This window comes from Oncorhynchus kisutch, linkage group LG17, assembly GCF_002021735.2.
Source record: "Oncorhynchus kisutch isolate 150728-3 linkage group LG17, Okis_V2, whole genome shotgun sequence".
In the NCBI taxonomy this organism is placed as follows: Eukaryota; Metazoa; Chordata; class Actinopteri; order Salmoniformes; family Salmonidae; genus Oncorhynchus; species Oncorhynchus kisutch.
This window is the reverse complement of record NC_034190.2, coordinates 69587434-69608863: the sequence shown is the minus strand read 5'-3', so window position 1 is coordinate 69608863 and position 21430 is coordinate 69587434. Positions and strand designations below refer to the sequence as shown.

The following is a 21430-nucleotide window of genomic DNA, read 5'->3' as shown; positions in this document are numbered from 1 at the left end:
GAAATGGTCCCCCCACACAGACAGTGTGGTGAAGAAGGCGCAACAGCACCTCTTCAACCTCAGGAGGCTGAAGAAATTTGGCTTGGCCCCTAAAACCCTCAAACTTTTATAGATGCACAATTGAGAGCATCCTGTCGGGCTGTATCACCGCCTGGTACGACAATTGCACTGCCGCAACCGCAGGGCTCTCCAGTGAGTGGTGTCGTCTGCCCAACACAGGGCTCTCCAGTGGGTGGTGTCGTCTGCCCAACACAGGGCTCTCCAGTGGGTGGTGTCGTCTGCCCAACCGCAGGGCTCTCCAGTGGGTGGTGTCGTCTGCCCAACCGCAGGGCTCTCCAGTGAGTGGTGTCGTCTGCCCAACACAGGGCTCTCCAGTGGGTGGTGTCGTCTGCCCAACACAGGGCTCTCCAGTGGGTGGTTTCGTCTGCCCAACACAGGGCTCTCCAGTGGGTGGTGTCGTCTGCCCAACCGCAGGGCTCTCCAGTGGGTGGTGTCGTCTGCCCAACCGCAGGGCTCTCCAGTGAGTGGTGTCGTCTGCCCAACACAGGGCTCTCCAGTGGGTGGTGTCGTCTGCCCAACACAGGGCTCTCCAGTGGGTGGTGTCGTCTGCCCAACACAGGGCTCTCCAGTGGGTGGTGTCGTCTGCCCAACACAGGGCTCTCCAGTGGGTGGTGTCGTCTGCCCAACCGCAGGGCTCTCCAGTGGGTGGTGTCATCTGCCCAACCGCAGGGCTCTCCAGTAGGTGGTGTAGTCTGCCCAACCGCAGGGCTCTCCAGTAGGTGGTGTCGTCTGCCCAACACAGGGCTCTCCAGTGGGTGGTGTCGTCTGCCCAACACAGGGCTCTCCAGTGGGTGGTGTCATCTGCCCAACCGCAGGGCTCTACAGTGGGTGGTGTCGTCTGCCCAACACAGGGCTCTACAGTGGGTGGTGTCGTCTGCCCAACACAGGGCTCTCCAGTGGGTGGTGTCATCTGCCCAACCGCAGGGCTCTCCAATGGGTGGTGTCGTCTGCCCAACACAGGGCTCTCCAGTGGGTGGTGTCATCTGCCCAACGCAGGGCTCTCCAGTGGGTGGTGTCGTCTGCCCAACCGCAGGGTTCTCCAGTAGGTGGTGTCGTCTGCCCAACCGCAGGGCTCTCCAGTGGGTGGTGTCGTCTGCCCAACCGCAGGGCTCTCCAGTGAGTGGTGTCGTCTGCCCAACACAGGGCTCTCCAGTGGGTGGTGTCGTCTGCCCAACCGCAGGGCTCTCCAGTGGGTGGTGTCGTCTGCCCAACCGCAGGGCTCTCCAGTGGGTGGTGTCGTCTGCCCAACCGCAGGGCTCTCCAGTGAGTGGTGTCGTCTGCCCAACACAGGGCTCTCCAGTGGGTGGTGTCGTCTGCCCAACACAGGGCTCTCCAGTGGGTGGTGTCGTCTGCCCAACACAGGGCTCTCCAGTGGGTGGTGTCGTCTGCCCAACCGCAGGGCTCTCCAGTGGGTGGTGTCGTCTGCCCAACACAGGGCTCTCCAGTGGGTGGTGTCGTCTGCCCAACCGCAGGGCTCTCCAGTGGGTGGTGTCGTCTGCCCAACCGCAGGGCTCTCCAGTGGGTGGTGTCGTCTGCCCAACCGCAGGGTTCTCCAATGAGTGGTGTCGTCTGCCCAACACAGGGCTCTCCAGTGGGTGGTGTCGTCTGCCCAACCGCAGGGCTCTCCAGTGGGTGGTGTCGTCTGCCCAACCGCAGGGCTCTCCAGTGAGTGGTGTCGTCTGCCCAACACAGGGCTCTCCAGTGGGTGGTGTCGTCTGCCCAACACAGGGCTCTCCAGTGGGTGGTGTCGTCTGCCCAACACAGGGCTCTCCAGTTGGTGGTGTCGTCTGCCCAACACAGGGCTCTCCAGTGGGTGGTGTCGTCTGCCCAACCGCAGGGCTCTCCAGTGGGTGGTGTCATCTGCCCAACCGCAGGGCTCTCCAGTAGGTGGTGTAGTCTGCCCAACCGCAGGGCTCTCCAGTAGGTGGTGTCGTCTGCCCAACACAGGGCTCTCCAGTGGGTGGTGTCGTCTGCCCAACACAGGGCTCTCCAGTGGGTGGTGTCATCTGCCCAACCGCAGGGCTCTACAGTGGGTGGTGTCGTCTGCCCAACACAGGGCTCTCCAGTGGGTGGTGTCATCTGCCCAACCGCAGGGCTCTCCAATGGGTGGTGTTGTCTGCCCAACACAGGGCTCTCCAGTGGGTGGTGTCATCTGCCCAACGCAGGGCTCTCCAGTGGGTGGTGTCGTCTGCCCAACCGCAGGGTTCTCCAGTAGGTGGTGTCGTCTGCCCAACACAGGGCTCTCCAGTGGGTGGTGTCGTCTGCCCAACACAGGGCTCTCCAGTGGGTGGTGTCGTCTGCCCAACACAGGGCTCTCCAGTGGGTGGTGTCGTCTGCCCAACACAGGGCTCTCCAGTGGGTGGTGTCGTCTGCCCAACACAGGGCTCTCCAGTGGGTGGTGTCGTCTGCCCAACACAGGGCTCTCCAGTGGGTGGTGTCGTCTGCCCAACACAGGGCTCTCCAGTGGGTGGTGTCATCTGCCCAACCGCAGGGCTCTACAGTGGGTGGTGTCGTCTGCCCAACACAGGGCTCTCCAGTGGGTGGTGTCGTCTGCCCAACACAGGGCTCTCCAGTGGGTGGTGTCATCTGCCCAACACATCACCGGAGGCACACTGCCTGCCCTCCAGGACACCTACATCACCTGATGTCACAGGACATCAACCACCCGAGCCAGTGCCTGTTCACCCTGCTATCATCCAGAAGGCAAGGTCAGTACAGGTGCATCAAAGCTGGGACCGAGGTCTTTGTTTAAGTTTGGTCAGGGCGTGAGTTGGGGTGGGCATTCTATGTTTTTGTTCTATGTTTTGTATTTCTGCTTTTGGCCTGGTATGGTTCCCAATCAGAGGCAGCTGTCAATCGTTGTCTCTGATTGAGAACCATACTTAGGCAGCCTGTTTTCCCACTATGATTGGTGGGTTGTTGTTTTCTGTCTTTGTATGTAGTTTACCAGACAGAACTGTTTCGGATGTTCTTTTGTTACTTTGTATTTTTAGTGTTCAGTGCTATTGATTAAAATGACGAACACTTACCACTCTGCATAATGGTCCGATCCTTCCTATTCTCATCAGAAGAGGAAGACAACCGTTACAAAAATGATAGGTCAGAAAGAGAGCAAGAGAGAGGGGGGGGGGGGTCAAAATGCCCACAGATCAAAGTGTGTCGATGCTCTGAATACTACTTCAAACGATTCGAGGGAGGCTGGTACTGGTTGGCACACCTACAACTCCCTTCCCAGTCCCCATACGTTCCAACAAATCTGTTCCATCGCACCTGTCTTTTTCCCCCCCACCAGCTTGACAGCCGATCCCTGTCCCTGTAGACCAGCACTCCTTCCTATTTTCAAAGCAAAGTAGTATCCTCTGCTAGTGGAGCATTGTAGGGCTATTAACAGACTGGCTAAACTAAACAAACGGGTGGAGCACGACACACCTTTACTTACCCATCAGATCAAAACAACAACAAGGACGACTCATCTGGATAGTGGGGTGAAGAGTTCACTTACTACAACCTGGCTCACAGTTGACCATACTTAGCTATATTCTCCTGATCCAGTGGATGTCCTGGGCCGTGTATGGTCTAGGACTTATAGAGAAGGAAATGAAGGGACTAACTCACCCGTGCACCGCCAGCTTTAAGTCGGGAACACAGATGTTGTCTTCTCCACAGTCCAGCAGAATCTGGGCCTGAAGGAGGGAAGAAGATGAGACGAACACATGAAACAGTGACAGAGCTTATACATGATCACACAGGCCCCTTTAAAATTAAACCTACACTTCTTTCAATTAGAATTCACACAGAGAATTAGACACACTTTGCTTTGATGGTAAACATACAATAGAGTGACTGTAGCGGGACGGGACATGGAGGAATATATTCCAGTCCAACCCTCAACCGCCCACGAGTAGAGAGTCATCACTAAAGACCAGACATCTGTTATAATCCTGTTAACAGTCCTCTCTCCCGGGGAAGGTTATAGACTGTATGATGACACAAATAACACTAATTCAGCCCCATGTCTGACTTCACTTCCCTTTTGAGGGAAATGGCTCAATAAGAAGGCAGGAGAAGTTCAAGATCACGTCTGACTGTGTGATTGATCAAAACCCGTCTTTTAAACCCTCTCTCTGGCCTGGGACACAGAGGCACAATATTTGGAGGGAAACCCTCCAGCTCAGCAGTGACTACCATCCCCCAGTTTCACAACTCTGGTCCTGGCTACTTCGTTGGGCCCTTCCAGAACACTCTCCCCTGGCTAGAGTCATATGACCTGGACAGCCAGTCACAGGCTGTACCTGGTGGGGATCTCAAACCACCAACACAGTCTGTGACACAGCGGTGCAGAGACAGGTCAGAAGAACTCTGCACCACCTCAACTCATTTCTGTACCTTCTACATGGACAATCCTGCTTCTAGACATTCCCAAGCGGTATTAGTGCATCTTTGACAATAAAACCACTGTACACTATTCACCACAACACGTCCAGTAGTCTATCCTCCTCCTTGTTTGCAGTGCGTGTCTGATTCGGCTCCAAACTTCAGCTTGCCTCTAGAAAAATGTTTGTGTTCTCGACAGCCGAAAAAACACTCACTGAGGTCCAAAACGTCACAAAACGTTGACATAATATGTGCACAAACTCTTCCGAATTGTTTCAGCTGGGAATCATGCCGACGCCTTTAGGCCAGGGTGATCTTGAGGCCTAGACGCTACGGTGGAATGACCAGAAAGACATGAACTAAGCAGGAAAGGGTGCAATAACCACTGAACATGTGTGTGTGTGTGTGTAGCAGGCTTAGCGTAGGTAATGGTCTCCCTGTGTGATTCCATCACAGTGTGATGATCATGATGCCTTAGTTGACAATGAGGATAATAAATATAAATTGAGGGAGATTAGAAAGAGCTCAGCGCCTCCCCTGTCATTACACAGCCAGGGGTTCGAATGAAGGGGAAGCAGGGTAACCATAGTAACCTCCAGCTCACTCTGCCCACTCCCTCAGTGAGTGCTGCATGGCCCACAGTCAGAGAAAAAGTTACAGGTTCCTATCCTCGCTGAAGCTAAGAAATATCAACTGACAGTGCCCCGGCTTCACGGCAACATGTGGAGCACATTACAGAGAAACTCTGAAACTACACAGAGGCATCAGTGAGCTCTCACTCGGCAACCAGAGGGTGTGAGAACCGGGGTAAACCACAACTGCCAGCCCAGTACATACGATGCCATATAGTGAAATCCATAATAAAGCATGGTGCATGTGATTAAATCCAGACGGTAGTCAGTAATCACCCCCTACACGGTGTTACATTCACAATGGGTATCCATGATTAAAGAAATATGTCAGCAGCTTTACACTACTAGCCCCCCCCACATACATCATAGACACACATGGGTTATTCGAGCCCCACTCTGAAGTTCAGTTTCAGTACTACAACAGATTGTTAGAGTTGAGTATTTAGATGTGGTGTAAGTACAACACAGCAGATCTGATGAGGCCCCGGCAGCTTTGATACAACAAGGAGACACCAATGACAGGGCTCAGTCCTGCCCTGCTCAGAGGGAGAGAGAGAGGCTTTACTTGTGTTACTGTGTCTGGCTGCGTGGAAAGTAATCCACAGAGACTCTGTGCCACAAAACGTTCAAACCCCGGACAGATCATTTCAAGTCATCAGTCTTAAGTTATTTTATTTTCTATTAAGTTGAGACTCAAGTCATCAAATTTGTTACTTGAGTCAGTGTCCACATTTGTGCCATATGGTCCAGCATGCCACAGCTGAAGGCAGGCAGCCCACACGTTGAGCCCTGCTCACGTCTTTCTCCCTCTCTTTGCCTGCCAGGAGAAAACTGGAAAAATTCAGACAAATCTACACAAGATGGCACATGGCCTGTGTGCTGCGAGCGAAGCACCGCATTGGCCCTACCCAGAATCTATTATCTATATCTATTAACCCTGTGTGTCTGACTGTGCACCCCTCAGTCGGAACATGACTTACTGTATCAACCGTTACACCGCCTAGCTGGGCTGAAAGCTGCTATTCCTGGAGGGGCAGTCAAACTCTAACTCTCTCTCCACCATAGTGTGCACATGCCTCAAATGTCTTCTGTTGAAAACTGCTTTCCAGACCCTCTGGACCCCTTCCCAGCAGAGCGGTTTGGAAATCAACAAGGAGAGTAGCCTGAGTCGTTCTAAGGGTGTGTGTGGGGGAGAGGGAAGGAAGGGGGAGGTCTGGTCAAGGTGAAAACATGACCATCACCTCTGAGTGAGTGAATGGAATTCCAGCCACGTCTTCACTAAGTCTTGTTCATTAAAACATGTGCAGTGCTCCACCACCAGAGATACAGGGACTGTTGACTCAGAGGAGTCCTCCAGGGTTGGAGTGCTGCGCTGGGGGTCAGACAGAAGGGCGGGAGGGTGTGCTGGAGGTCAGGAGTGCTGCGGGGGTGATGGCTGGGGGGTCAGTGGTGCTGTGGGGTTGTTGTGCTGGGGGGTCAGTGGTGCTGGGGGGTCAGCAGTGCTGTGGGGGTGCTAAGGGCTGAGGCGGTCATAGTTAGACAGGGGGGGGGGGTGTATTGAAGTACCTTCTGCTCGATGAGCTCGGTGGTCTTGTAGTTAAGGATGGGTCTTAGGCCGTGGGAGTCAAACGCTGCCTGAGGATCCAGACTGAAGTTGAGGGAGATGTAGATGGAGGAGAGCTTATCTCTGAACTCCTTGTCATCCTGCAGTCAGATAGAGAGACAGAGACAGAGGCAGATAGATAGACAGATAGATAGACAGAGAGAGACAGAGACAGATAGAGAGAGACATATACAGAGACAGATAGAGACAGAGAGACAGATAGAGAGACAGATAGAGACAGAGAGAGAGCGATAGAGACAGAGAGAGAGAGAGAGAGAGAGAGAGAGAGAGAGAGAGAGAGAGAGAGAGAGAGAGAGAGAGAGAGAGAGAGAGAGAGAGAGAGAGAGAGAGAGAGAGAGAGAGAGAGAGAGAGAGAGAGAGAGAGAGAGAGAGAGAGAGAGAGAGAGAGAGAGAGAGAGACACAGAGAGAGAGACAGACAGACAGAGACAGACAGACAGACAGACAGAGACAGACAGACAGAGACAGACAGACAGACAGACAGACAGACAGACAGACAGACAGACAGACAGAGAGAGAGAGAGATGGACAGAGAGAGAGAGAGATAGACAGATAGAGACAGAGAGAGAGCGATAGAGACAGAGAGAGAGCGATAGAGAGACAGAGACAGAGAGTGATGGAGACAGATACAGAGACAGATAGAGAGACAGAGAGTGATGGAGACAGATACAGAGACAGATAGAGAGAGACAGAGTGATGGAGACAGATACAGAGACAGATAGAGAGACAGAAACAGAGAGTGATGGAGACAGATACAGAGACAGATAGAGAGACAGAGACAGAGAGTGATGGAGACAGATACAGAGACAGAGACAGAGAGTGATGGAGACAGATACAGAGACAGATAGAGAGAGACAGAGAGAGAGACAGAGAGTGATGGAGACAGATACAGAGACAGATAGAGAGACAGAGACAGAGAGTGATGGAGACAGATACAGAGACAGATAGAGAGAGAGAGACAGAGAGTGATGGAGACAGATACAGAGACAGATACAGAGACAGAGAGTGATGGAGACAGATACAGAGACAGATAGAGAGAGAGAGACAGAGAGTGATGGAGACAGATACAGAGACAGATAGAGAGACAGAGACAGAGAGTGATGGAGACAGATACAGAGACAGATAGAGAGAGACAGAGAGAGAGACAGAGAGTGATGGAGACAGATACAGAGACAGATAGAGAGACAGAGAGAGAGAGAGAGAGAGAGAGAGAGAGAGACAGAGACAGAGAGTGATGAGACAGATACAGAGACAGATAGAGAGAGACAGAGAGTGATAGAGATAGATACAGAGACAGATAGAGAGACAGAGACAGAGAGTGATAGAGAGACAGAGACAGAGAGTGATGGAGACAGATACAGAGACAGATAGAGAGAGAGAGACAGAGAGTGATAGAGACAGATACAGAGACAGATAGAGAGACAGAGAGTGATAGAGATAGATACAGAGACAGATAGAGAGACAGAGACAGAGAGTGATGGAGACAGAGACAGAGAGTGATGGAGACAGATACAGAGACAGATAGAGAGACAGAGACAGAGAGTGATGGAGACAGATACAGAGACAGATAGAGAGACAGAGACAGAGAGTGATGGAGACAGATACAGAGACAGATAGAGAGACAGAGACAGAGAGTGATGGAGACAGATACAGAGACAGATAGAGAGACAGAGACAGAGAGTGATGGAGACAGATACAGAGACAGATAGAGAGAGAGAGACAGAGAGTGATGGAGAGAGAGACAGAGAGTGATGGAGACAGATACAGAGACAGATAGAGAGAGACAGAGAGAGAGACAGAGAGTGATGGAGACAGATACAGAGACAGATAGAGAGAGAGAAAGAGAGTGATGGAGACAGATACAGAGACAGATAGAGAGACAGAGAGAGAGAGAGAGACAGACAGAGACAGAGGCAGATAGAGACAGACAGAGAGACAGAGAGAGAGTGATAGATAGACAGAGAGAGAGACAGATAGAGAGAGATAGAGAGAGAGAGACAGATAGAGAGACAGAGAGAGACAGAGGCAGATAGAGAGACAGAGAGACAGATAGAGACAGAGAGACAGATAGAGAGACAGAGAGAGACAGAGACAGATAGAGAGCGATGGAGACAGATACAGAGACAGATAGAGAGACAGAGAGAGACAGAGACAGATAGAGAGCGATGGAGACAGATACAGAGACAGATAGAGAGACAGAGAGAGACAGAGGCAGATAGAGAGACAGACAGAGAGACAGATAGAGAGACAGAGACAGATAGAGAGCGATGGAGACAGATACAGAGGCAGATACAGAGACAGAGACAGATAGAGAGCGATGGAGACAGATACAGAGGCAGATACAGACAGATAGAGAGACAGATAGAGAGACAGAGAGAGACAGAGACAGATAGAGAGACAGAGAGAGACAGAGACAGATAGAGAGCGATGGAGACAGATACAGAGACAGAGAGAGAGAGAGAGAGAGAGAGAGAGATAGATAGACAGAGAGAATGACAGATAGAGAGAGACAGAGGCAGATAGAGAGACAGACCCAAAATTAAGGAAAGCTTTGACTATATACAGACTCAGTGAGCATAGCCTTGCTATTGAGGCTATGTGGCTATGTGCTCACTGTCCACAAAATGAGGTGGAAACTGAGCTGCACTTCCTAACCTCCTGCCCAATGTATGACCATATTAGAGAGACATATTTCCCTCAGATTACACAGATCCACAAAGAATTCGAAAACAAATCCAATTTTGATAAACTCCCATATCTACTGGGTGAAATTCCACAGTGTGCCATCACAGCAGCAAGATTTGTGACCTGTTGCCACGAGAAAAGGGCAACCAGTGAAGAACACACACCATTGTAAATACAACCCATATTTATGCTTATTTATTTGATCTTGTGTCCTTTAACCATTTGTACATTGTTAAAACACTGTATATTTAAATATATATACTATGACATTTGTAATGTCTTTATTGTTTTGAAACTTCTGTATGTGTAATGTTTACTGTTAATTGTTATTGTTTATTTCACTTTATATATTATCTACCTCACTTGCTTTGGCAATGTTAACTCATGTTTCCCATGCCAATAAAGCCCTTGAATTGAATTGAATTGAGAGAGTGATAGATAGAGAGAGAGAGAGAGATAGAGAGATAGACAGAGAGAAGGACAGAGAGAGAGACAGAGAGACAGAGAGAGACAGATAGAGAGAGGGATAGAGACAGATAGGGACAGAGACAGAGAGAGAGAGACAGAGACAGATAGACATATATAGAGAGAGACAGAGAAAGATAGAGAGACAGAGACAGAGAGAGTTAGAGAGACAGAGACAGATAGAGAGACGTACAGAGACAGAAAGACAGAGACAGATAGACAGACAGAGACAGAGAGACAGATAGAGAGACAGAGACAGAGAGAGTTAGAGACAGAGAGAGTTAGAGAGACAGAGACAGATAGAGAGACAGAGACAGAGAGAGTTAGAGAGACAGAGACAGATAGAGAGACGTACAGAGACAGAAAGACAGAGACAGATAGAGACAGATAGAGACATATAGAGAGAGAGACAGAGAAAGATAGAGAGACAGAGACAGATAGAGAGACGTACAGAGACAGAAAGACAGAGACAGATAGAGACAGACAGAGACAGAGAGACAGATAGAGAAAGAGAGAGAGAGAAAGAGACAGATGGAGAGAGACAGAGAGAGAAAGAGAGGGTTTATCAGAGTGAGTGAGTGAGTGAGTGAGTGAGTGAGTGAGTGAGTGAGTGAGTGAGTGAGTGAGTGAGTGAGTGAGTGAGTGAGTGAGCGAGCGAGTGAGTGTGTGTCCGAGACTTTATTTAAAACATTTTTTAAATCATTGTTATTATTATTTTGTATTTTTTGTGTGTTTTTTAGAGGTTAGATCAGCTTTAATATTGCAGATAGATTGTAGCTTCCATCAATGTAATTGTCTGCATCACTTCCAATCCCACATATATCTTTTTGCAAATATATATGTATATACATATACATACATATAAATACATATTTTATATATACATATACATAAATATAAATACATATTTTATATATACATATACATACATATAAATACATATTTTATATATACATATACATACATATAAATACATATTTTATATATACATATACATAAATATAAATACATATTTTATATATACATATACATAAATATAAATACATATTTTATATATACATATACATACATATAAATACATATATACATATACATACATATAAATACATATTTTATATATACATATACATACATATAAATACATATTTTATATATACATATACATACATATTTTATATAATCATATACATCCATATAAATACATATTTTATATATACTTATACATCCATATAAATACATATTTTATATATACATATACATCCATATAAATACATATTTTATATATACATATACATACATATTTTATATAATCATATACATCCATATAAATACATATTTTATATATACATATACATCCATATAAATACATATTTTATATATACATATACATCCATATAAATACATATTTTATATATACATATACATCCATATAAATACATATTTTATATATACATATACATCCATATAAATACATATTTTATATATACATATACATCCATATAAATACATATTTTATATATACATATACATCCATATAAATACATATTTTATATATACATATACATCCATATAAATACATATTTTATATATACATATACATACATATAAATACATCTTTTATATATACATATACATACATATAAATACATATTTTATATATACATATACATACATATAAATACATATTTTATATATACATATACATACATATAAATACATATTTTCTTTTCTTTTTCTTTTCTTTATTACCCTCCAACCCTACCACCCCTCACCCAATTGGAGCAAACTAGTGAACAACAAGCTTAGGCCTGTATTTCCAGCTTATACATACTACATACATACTATACACATAGTACATATATTTTATGGACACAGTCTACTTTACAATAGTTTGATTTAGTTTGTTTTTAACTCTTGTCCTTCCTCTACCCTCAACCTCTCCCATATATTTCTGATGTCCATCCAGTTTGATTTCTATTTGCCATATATTTCAAACTGTGCTCTTTCCAAAATCTTCTTAACCTACATATATAGGTTTTGCAGACACAGTATGTTTTACATGAGTTATCTTGCTGTTATTAGTCCCAACCGTCAGCTCCATTCAACCCCTCCCATCTATCTCTTAACACCATCCATATTGGATTTCTATTTGCCATATATTTTTCAACGGTGCATTAAAATCTTTTTAAAGAATTTATCTTATTAACACCTTGTTCTAGCTAGATATTTGTGTAGGTAGCTATCAAGTAAACACAATGATATATCTAGCTAGCTATTTGCTTCACCAAAGTTCTGAACCTTCCTATTCTCATAGTTAACTACAGATTGTATATTGAAAATAAACATTTTTGCTAAAAGTATTATTATATTATTGATCGATTGACTATGACTTTTCAGTTCGCCCAGTAGTGTTATCTGTGAACAAAAACAAGCTACATATGGACAGTACCAAAACAGGTGATCTAATGATTCTGCCTCTTCGCAGCAAAATCTGCTGGGAAGGTTGTCTCTCCCATATAAATTACATTATGTTGGTTGCAAGAATTCTGTATAATAATTTACATTGAAAAATTCTAAGTTTTGAATCTAGCATCGTTTTGCATATCAGTTCAAAAACCATGTTTATTTGTATTTTTATTTAACCTTTATTTAACCAGGCAAGTCCGGTAAAAACACATTCTTATTTACAATGGCGGCCTACACCGGCCAAACCCGGACGACGCTGGTCCAATTGTGCGCGGCCCTACGGGACTCCCAATCACAGCCGATTGTGATACAGCCTTGATTCGAACCAGGGTGTCTGTAGTGACACCTAAAGCACTGAGATGCAGTGCCTTAGACCGCTGCACCACACGGGAGCCCATGTGCCATGGAATCAGTACGTCAAAAATCTCTTCCCAACTATTTTGCAATCTATATGGCACGGCTGTCAATTATTTGGTCCTTAAATGAAACTGGTATACTTTTTTATTGATCACAATTTTCTTTAACCAATGATGGTCTTTAATGCCGGGCCGACAGATCAGTTCTTACCTTTTCCCTTCCACTTTACTTGGTTGTAATTTTGGGTAGAGCACTTACCCTCAGGTAGATCTTGGTCTCGTGACACACACGCTCTCCGCTCCGCACTCTCACACTCCTCTGAAGCATTGCCTGCTGGGAGTCTACAAACAGAGCCCTCTTCACCCCTCCCTTCTGCATGTGTTTCAGATGGTCCAACTGCACCTCTACCAGGAAGCCTGGAACACACACACACACACACACACACACACACACACACACACACACACACACACACACACACACAATCATGAATGTGCTATTGTTTTACACACCATCACATTAAAACTAACTTGCATAATCTCAAGCGAATCCAGAATCCAGACTATGTAAGTTTGTTTTACCATATGGCACCTAGCACAGTAACTATATGCATAGAGGGCTGATTAGTGGAATAATAGCTTTGATTTGATTTGATTTGAAATCATGAAAAGGATCAGAGCAGATATGGGGATTCTGGAAGCCTGGCACTGCTCCTCACATCTTTGTCACAATGCAATACAAAGCATCAGCAAAGTCATTCAACATACACAAGTTGTGTGCACATCTGATATTCGTGTGCAATTGAGAGTTTGTAATATGGTATTGTATGTCATCTGGACCAGATGTGGACAGTCGGCTCACCTAGGTTGTCTGGTAGGTACTTCCCATTGGCAGAGAGGCAGAAACTCAGGTTGACACTGTTTAGAACAGAGGAGAGACATAACAGAGACACGATAAGGGAAGCATTCATGGCACAAACATGCAAACAGCATACATGGAAACGCACAGACATTTCACTCATTCACTCTCTTCCTCCCATTCTTGCTCTTCCTCTCAAATCCGTCTTCAGATATCTAACAAGACAAGCGAAGTGGTATAATGGGTAACACTGTATGATATGAAGGAATGGCTAGTCATATGGGTAATGTTAGGAAAGGCATCTCTATGGTGTAACCAGCCAAGTTAATAACGTGGCGTGCCCCTCCCATTCTCAGCTCTCCAGCCTGGAATGGCTGAGTTAAAGAGGGTGAAATTGAACATCATCTCATGTATCCCCACAGACAGGACAGTCAGTCAGTGTCTGTATGTGTACGAGCTCAGAGCTCTCTCTCCCATGACATCAGTCACAGATTCCAACAGTCCGCAAGGCAAACCCAAGCCCTTTACAACCAAACCCTCACTGACTGGAAAGAAAGAGCGAGGCGGCGATGGGGGAAAAAGGGGGCGAAACAGAGTTAGTGCTGATAAAATACAAGGGAAGGAAGAAATAAAAGAGAATGAAATAGACACCCTCTTTCTGTATCTATCTAGGAGAAACCCCTCTGTCGTGCTCCTGTGTCTGTGTCTGAATCTATCTAGGAGAAACCCCTCTGTCGTGCTCCTGTGTCTGTGTCTGTATCTATCTAGGAGAAACCCCTCTGTCGTGCTCCTGTGTCTGTGTCTGTATCTATCTAGGAGAAACCCCTCTGTCGTGCTCCTGTGTCTGTGTCTGTGTCTGTATCTATCTAGGAGAAACCCCTCTGTCGTGCTCCTGTGTCTGTGTCTGTATCTATCTAGGAGAAACCCCTCTGTCGTGCTCCTGTGTCTGTGTCTATCTATCTAGGAGAAACCCCTCTGTCGTGCTCCTGTGTCTGTGTCTATCTATCTAGGAGAAACCCCTCTGTCGTGCTCCTGTGTCTGTGTCTGTATCTATCTAGGAGAAACCCCTCTGTCGTGCTCCTGTGTCTGTGTCTGTATCTATCTAGGAGAAACCTCTCTGTCGTGCTCCTGTGTCTGTGTCTGTATCTATCTAGGAGAAACCCCTCTGTCGTGCTCCTGTGTCTGTGTCTGTATCTATCTAGGAGAAACCTCTCTGTCGTGCTCCTGTGTCTGTGTCTGTATCTATCTAGGAGAAACCCCTCTGTCGTGCTCCTGTGTCTGTGTCTGTATCTATCTAGGAGAAAACCCTCTGTCGTGCTCCTGTGTCTGTGTCTGTATCTATCTAGGAGAAACCTCTCTGTCGTGCTCCTGTGTCTGTGTCTGTATCTATCTAGGAGAAACCCCTCTGTCGTGCTCCTGTGTCTGTGTCTGTATCTATCTAGGAGAAACCCCTCTGTCGTGCTCCTGTGTCTGTGTCTGTATCTATCTAGGAGAAACCCCTCTGTCGTGCTCCTGTGTCTGTGTCTGTATCTATCTAGGAGAAACCCCTCTGTCGTGCTCCTGTGTCTGTGTCTGTATCTATCTAGGAGAAACCCCTCTGTCGTGCTCCTGTGTCTGTGTCTGTATCTATCTAGGAGAAACCCCTCTGTCGTGCTCCTGTGTCTGTGTTTGTGTAGGAGTGTGTGCCTGTGCCTGTGTCTGTGTTTGTGTAGGAGTGTGTGTCTGTGTCTGTGTTTGTGTAGGAGTGTGTGTCTGTGTCTGTGTTTGTGTAGGAGTGTGTGCCTGTGCCTGTGTCTGTGTCTGTGTATGAGTGTGTGCCTGTGCCTGTGTCTGTGTCTGTGTAGGAGTGTGTGCCTGTGCCTGTGTCTGTGTCTGTGTCTGTGTAGGAGTGTGTGCCTGTGCCTGTGTCTGTGTCTGTGTCTGTGTAGGAGTGTGTGCCTGCACAGGAGCATCTCCACATCCTGATGCTTCCCAGCTGTGTTCCAACACCAAACAATAACTCATTCAAAAGCAGCTGGCAAACTTCCCAAGCCCTCCCTCCCTCCATCTCCCCCTCTATCCCTCCTTCCCTCCACCCCCACCTGCATCCCACCATCACCTGGCAATGCAGGGGGGGAAGCAGCAGACACACCAACACGGTGTCAAGCATGTTGGGCAGCACAGCCAGAGATCAGAGAAACGCTGTTCTGTTCTGTTTCGGCTCCCATTGGATGGTAATGAGTACCATACTGCACATTCACTGCTCCTCTCGAAGAAACAGAATCTGTTATGAAGTTGCTATAACAACAGGTCACCACCACCACCAGATAAGCCTGACTGTCTCCCAAATAAATAACATGATTAGTCTTGTGGAGTGATACAGTATGTCCTCAAAGGGACTTCCTGTCTAATTACAAATGAGAGCTAGTTTTGAGGAACTCCTTCCTGTTGTGCCAAATGTCAATCAAGCAGCAGTTAGACAACAACACCCTTAGATAATGGAGTCTGCACCTGTATTCACAAACTGTCTTAGAGTAGGGGTTGCTGATCTAGGATCAATTTACACTTTTAAAACATACTGAAAAAGATAACATGGACAGGGAGACCTGATCCTTGATCAGCACTCAGGACCTGGAGATGAGACAAGTACTCAACATGACACAGGTATGATATAGTTCTTACCAGGAGACAGGTATGATATAGTTCTTACCAGGAGACAGGTATGATATAGTTCTTACCAGGAGACAGGTATGATATAGTTCTTACCAGGAGACAGGTATGATGCAGTTCTTACCAGGAGACAGGTATGATACAGTACTTACCAGAAGACAGGTATGATGCAGTACTTACCAGGAGACAGGTATGATGCAGTTCTTACCAGGAGACAGGTATGATGCAGAACTTACCAGGAGACAGGTATGATGCAGAACTTACCAGGAGACAGGTATGATGCAGAACTTACCAGGAGACAGGTATGATGCAGAACTTACCAGGAGACAGGTATGATGCAGTACTTACCAGGAGACAGGTATGATGCCGTGTTTACCAGGAGACAGGTATGATGCAGAACTTACCAGGAGACAGGTATGATGCAGTACTTACCAGGAGGCCGGTATGATGTAGTACTTACCAGGAAACAGGTATGATGCAGTGTTTACCAGGAGACAGGTATGATGCAGTGCTTACCAGGAGACAGGTATGATGCAGTTCTTACCAGGAGACAGGTATGATGCAGTGCTTACCAGGAGACAGGTATGATGCAGTTCTTACCAGGAGACATGTATGATGCAGTGCTTACCAGGAGACAGGTATGATGCAGTGCTTACCAGGAGACAGTTATGGTGGTGTTGCCGTTGTTGACTGAACAACTCTTCTCCTCGGGGTTGATCATTGTGGGATAGACGGTCAGGGAGGCACTGGTGTTGACGATGGGCCGGGATCTGTGGTACATTAGATGGGAGCAGAGGCTGAAGTTACATATGATAGAGGCAGACCTTTGGGCTGAAGTTACATATGATAGAGGCAGACCTTTGGGCTGAAGTTACATATGATAGAGGCAGACCTTTGGGCTGAAGTTACATATGATAGAGGCAGACCTTTGGGCTGAAGTTACATATGATAGAGGCAGACCTTTGGGCTGAAGTTACATATGATAGAGGCAGACCTTTGGGCTGAAGTTACATATGATAGAGGCAGACCTTTGGGCTGAAGTTACATATGATAGAGGCAGACCTTTGGGCTGAAGTTACATATGATAGAGGCAGACCTTTGGGCTGAAGTTACATATGATAGAGGCAGACCTTTGGGCTGAAGTTACATATGATAGAGGCAGACCTTTGGGTTGAAGTTACATATGATAGAGGCAGACCTTTGGGTAAACCTCTTAACTCAACACTTTATTTAAAAAAAACAATCCCTCAATAGTTTGACAGATAGAAGGTTATGAGTAAAATTAAATTACCTGTACAAAATCGCCTTGTCAACTCCGAAAGCACCAACAATAAGATCTGTTGTGAAAAGACATTTCTAGTTCATAGACTACAAGTAAACACAGTATAAGCACACTCAGAACTATGAGAGATGTTGTTTTTTTTTATTCACTGGTCTTGTCACTCACCTGGGTAGCCATTCATGTCCTGATCCTTAGCACCTCGGAGTGAGAATCCAAAGCTGGCCGGCACTGTGCCTGAAGCCCATTGGCCAGCTATGACCTGAGAGGGTGTGTTCCTGAGCCCACCGGCGAATCCGTTGTAGATGAGAACCAATCCCTGCTGGTCCTCTCCACCGAAAGGACAGCTGATGGCCAAGTCTACCAATCAGAGAAGAGGAGAGAACAGGAGAAGACCGTGAGATCACTCAGAACTTTCCAGACTACTAGGACTTTGAATGAACTACATGAGACCAACAAAAGCGACATGTAGTAGTCTCAAAACCAATAACCTGACACACAAACGGTCCATAAGAGGGAAGGTTTCACTTTTCAATCAAATAATGCTTCTGTCCCTTAAAGCCCCAGTATTACCACCACACCTCTCACCATTGTATCCGTCCAGGTTGAGGTCTCCCAGAGGTGCGATGGTGCTGCCAAACCTCCCAAACACCTGGGTCCCGGTCAGGTTGAGAGTTGGCTCCAGGTCCAGTGGTCCACGCTGCAGATAGAGGTACACACGTCCCACCTCCTCCAGACGGCCGTCTGACCCTCGGGTCATGTACATGGGAGCTCCCACCAACAGGTCAGACATGCTGAGGGGAGGAGAGAGAAACACACGGTCACAGACATATACATTGTACAGACTAATGTGGCAAATTCAGGAAGCTTTCCTAAAATTCCCAGGTTTTCGAGAAATCTGGGAATTTCTGGATTCTTTTTTACAATTTCTCAACCCTAGTACACACACAAAAGACACATTTCCCATAAAAGTAGTCATTGGCTCAGAAAACCAGTCTCACCACCACCCATATCATTAAAAAGGGTGAGAACGCCACTATGTCAGCTGTCTGAGAACCGACTCCTACTCATTCGTCATTATTGATTTTTTTTATTGAGTTTTCCCATAACATTATTGGATAAATGAAATCTTGCTCATGGGCAAGAACATACTGTACGACAATGTTTCATTAGAATGTGATGTTCGACTCCTCGAGAACTCACCCGTCGTTATTGATGTCGGCTGTGGACACAGTATACCCAAAATAGGAGCCCATCTGAGAAAACATCAAGACATCATGTCACATTCCTACAACATCACTATCTATCTGGGGTCAAAACGGCTCAAAATAGAAAAGCTGCTTTTAAGCAAAGGGGATTATAGTAAATCTACTTGAATTAAGAGAGATCCTGCAGAAGAGACTACTAACAGAGACAAAATGGTCAATGAAAATGATGGTGCTTGCTTGGTCTAGCTTGAAGCTGTTAAGTTAGTCTTTTTTGTCATGTCTGTATAATACATTTTTATCTGAAGTAGCAAAGACACAGAAAACGCTTAATTCCCAGACTCACAGGGTAAGCAAATAACATGTATGATTTTATTTATTCAGCTGAACCAATCAGCACCATTAAAAGGGGCTCACGCTATTTCCATTCCATTTGCAGAAAGGATCATGCTGCTCATTTGGAGAAAATTGCTTCTGCACTTTAACTTCAATAATTATGCTTTACAGCAAACCACAGATGGCTTGAAATCCAGTTAGCAGAGACTTGTAAAGGAAATTATTGTGCTTATATCATCAGTGTTCCAGTACACACTGACTCAGGAAATTAAGAGTTGCCACGAGAAACAGCTAGTTATGGAACCGCAGAGTCTGTCTGAAAAAAACAGTTTTGAGTTTGAGATGAGGTTTGTGGCTTACCTGTTCGCCAGTGTAGTTGAGCATGGACTTCAGATCAGTGCCATTTAAAACAGACACCTGCAGAGAGCAGACACACACACAGAACACATGGTCAAAATCTCTGAGGTCCAACATATGTATAGTGTATTAGGCCTGTGTTACGATATTCCACTCAAAATGAGAGCGGTGATGAGGTTTTCTTACCAAACCATAGAGCATGACCCCTTTTGGGACCCCAGCCACAACATCTGAGAAGTGCACAGACAGGGGGAAAACAGAGAAAAAATGGAAGATTTAGGAGGGGAAATATCACAAAGGTCACAGCCGTCTGGAACTCTGAGAATTCCAGCGTTCGTAGTCTTTCCAGCTTAGTAGCGGGACAGAATTGTGTAGGTAAGTTCAGTTTGAGTTCACTTCAGGTATAGTGAACAATCTGAACCCTTTAATGGCTGTCTGATGTGCAGCCAGGCCTGTGGAAGTCTGCGGTACAGATGTCTTTACCTTCCACGTCATCTCCACTGAATTCCCCAACTGCAACAGAGTAACCTGCAAGGCCGCAAGAGAGAGCAGACATTAGTCATATGATATCAAGCATTCAGAACCTATACACCTCCACTACTCCTGAAGTGTAATCTATGGATAAAGACATGTACTTTGCCCAACTTTGCATCTATCCGCCTTTTATCAGAGGTCAGAGGGTTAGAGGGAATGTGGTGACGTTTCCAAATCATAGTTCTCAGACTCGAGTAGCCTACACAGGAAACCAGCATGTTTGGAAAGCAAGGGGAACACGAGAGTGATAGAATTACGAGAGAGGAAAGTCTTACCGTGGTAGCTGTCGTCATATTTGATCTGAGCCTGTCTGGTCTGGGTCTGTCCCTCCACAGACTGCATGAAGTACCCTGGATAGTAGGCCTTGATTATCTCCTCTTTGGCTGCTGAGATCACCTGACCTGAGGAGACACATGAAGCAGGAAACAGGGAGTGAATGGAAAGTTTCTCTCAGGTTTCACACAAATAACTTCAGAATACTGCTACAACTTATTTGCTTGTGATCCAGGGGGGTTGTCAGACCCTGTACCTTGCCAGAAGAAGCTGCCTGGTCCTCCAAGCACCACTTTCCCATCCTGAAAGCGAGAGAGCGAGAGCAACATAGAGAGAGACAGAATCATGAGAGAGATCATGTGTGTTTGCAATCCATAGTATTTGATAAACCTCTGGTACTGAACTGAGAGGAAGTGTTTAGGAGTGTTACCTTCGTGAAATCAGCACTGAATCCCCCCTGACAGTAGCCCTGACCACCCTGGTTAATGAATTCTGAAATAAACAGAGGCAAAGGTTGATAAATCAGTTTTATACATGAATGTTTCTGATTTGAAAAAGCGAATTTAAAGATCCATAAATTGCCTCATATTAAACCAATACTTCAGAATGTAGATATTTTGGAAATATTCTTAACCTTGACGTGATGACTCAACTGGGTATTTTGAACAGAACCAAGCCAGCCAGCCATTACCAGCAGTAGGGATACATTTGGTCAATATGGGATAACATAGTTGACTGCATCTGATAAAGGTACATTCTTTCCCCACAGCCAGTGTGTGATGTCGCTGGAAGTGTTTACTCAGTAGGGGTACTTGAGACCATATACATCCCTTCTGTTGTGGCCTTCAGGCGCAGCACTTAACCCCTGTCTAATAGCCTGCTGTGTGGACAGCTGCTGTGTCAGAGGTAGGCCACAGGAGTAACCTGTAGTGTAGGGTAGTTGGGTAGCGGGGTATTCGGTCGGCAGAGAAGAGCATTAGAAAATGGATGACGTCTTTGTGAAAAACCAAGAAGGATTACCTGTGCGACAGGGAGCATATTCCACAAACTTGGTGAAGTTCTTGACAGAGAGGTAGCAGGTTCCCGTGGTATCTGACTGGGGCTTTTCTGCTTTGGTTCTCCAGGAGTAGAGGGGGGCACAGGCCTAAATGGGGGGGGGGGCAGAGGAGGGAGTTGTTTTTCAGGTACAACAACACCCTGTGTAACTCGATGGAGACCCAGAGAGAGGTTAATGTTACATCTGGAGAAAAGTCACAAATGTAACCAAATCCAGGTCAC

The 21430-nt window shown here is 46.1% G+C and overlaps 1 protein-coding gene across 1 annotated transcript in view; it reads right to left on the bottom strand.

Moving 5' to 3' along the window:
• LOC109908216 (integrin alpha-5) overlaps positions 1–21430 on the bottom strand; it is an 86384-nt gene that overhangs the window by 27656 nt on the left and 37298 nt on the right. The window contains exons 4-19 of the mRNA XM_031794483.1: positions 21173–21296; positions 20583–20644; positions 20409–20454; positions 20155–20280; positions 19829–19873; positions 19532–19575; positions 19349–19405; positions 18651–18703; positions 18036–18241; positions 17616–17807; positions 17460–17505; positions 16825–16938; positions 13523–13578; positions 12920–13077; positions 6633–6770; positions 3676–3743 (exon numbers count right to left, since the gene is read on the bottom strand). Of these exons, the coding sequence (XP_031650343.1) occupies positions 3676–3743; positions 6633–6770; positions 12920–13077; positions 13523–13578; positions 16825–16938; positions 17460–17505; positions 17616–17807; positions 18036–18241; positions 18651–18703; positions 19349–19405; positions 19532–19575; positions 19829–19873; positions 20155–20280; positions 20409–20454; positions 20583–20644; positions 21173–21296 (1535 nt within the window). The remainder of the gene's footprint in view (positions 1–3675; positions 3744–6632; positions 6771–12919; positions 13078–13522; positions 13579–16824; positions 16939–17459; positions 17506–17615; positions 17808–18035; positions 18242–18650; positions 18704–19348; positions 19406–19531; positions 19576–19828; positions 19874–20154; positions 20281–20408; positions 20455–20582; positions 20645–21172; positions 21297–21430) is intronic.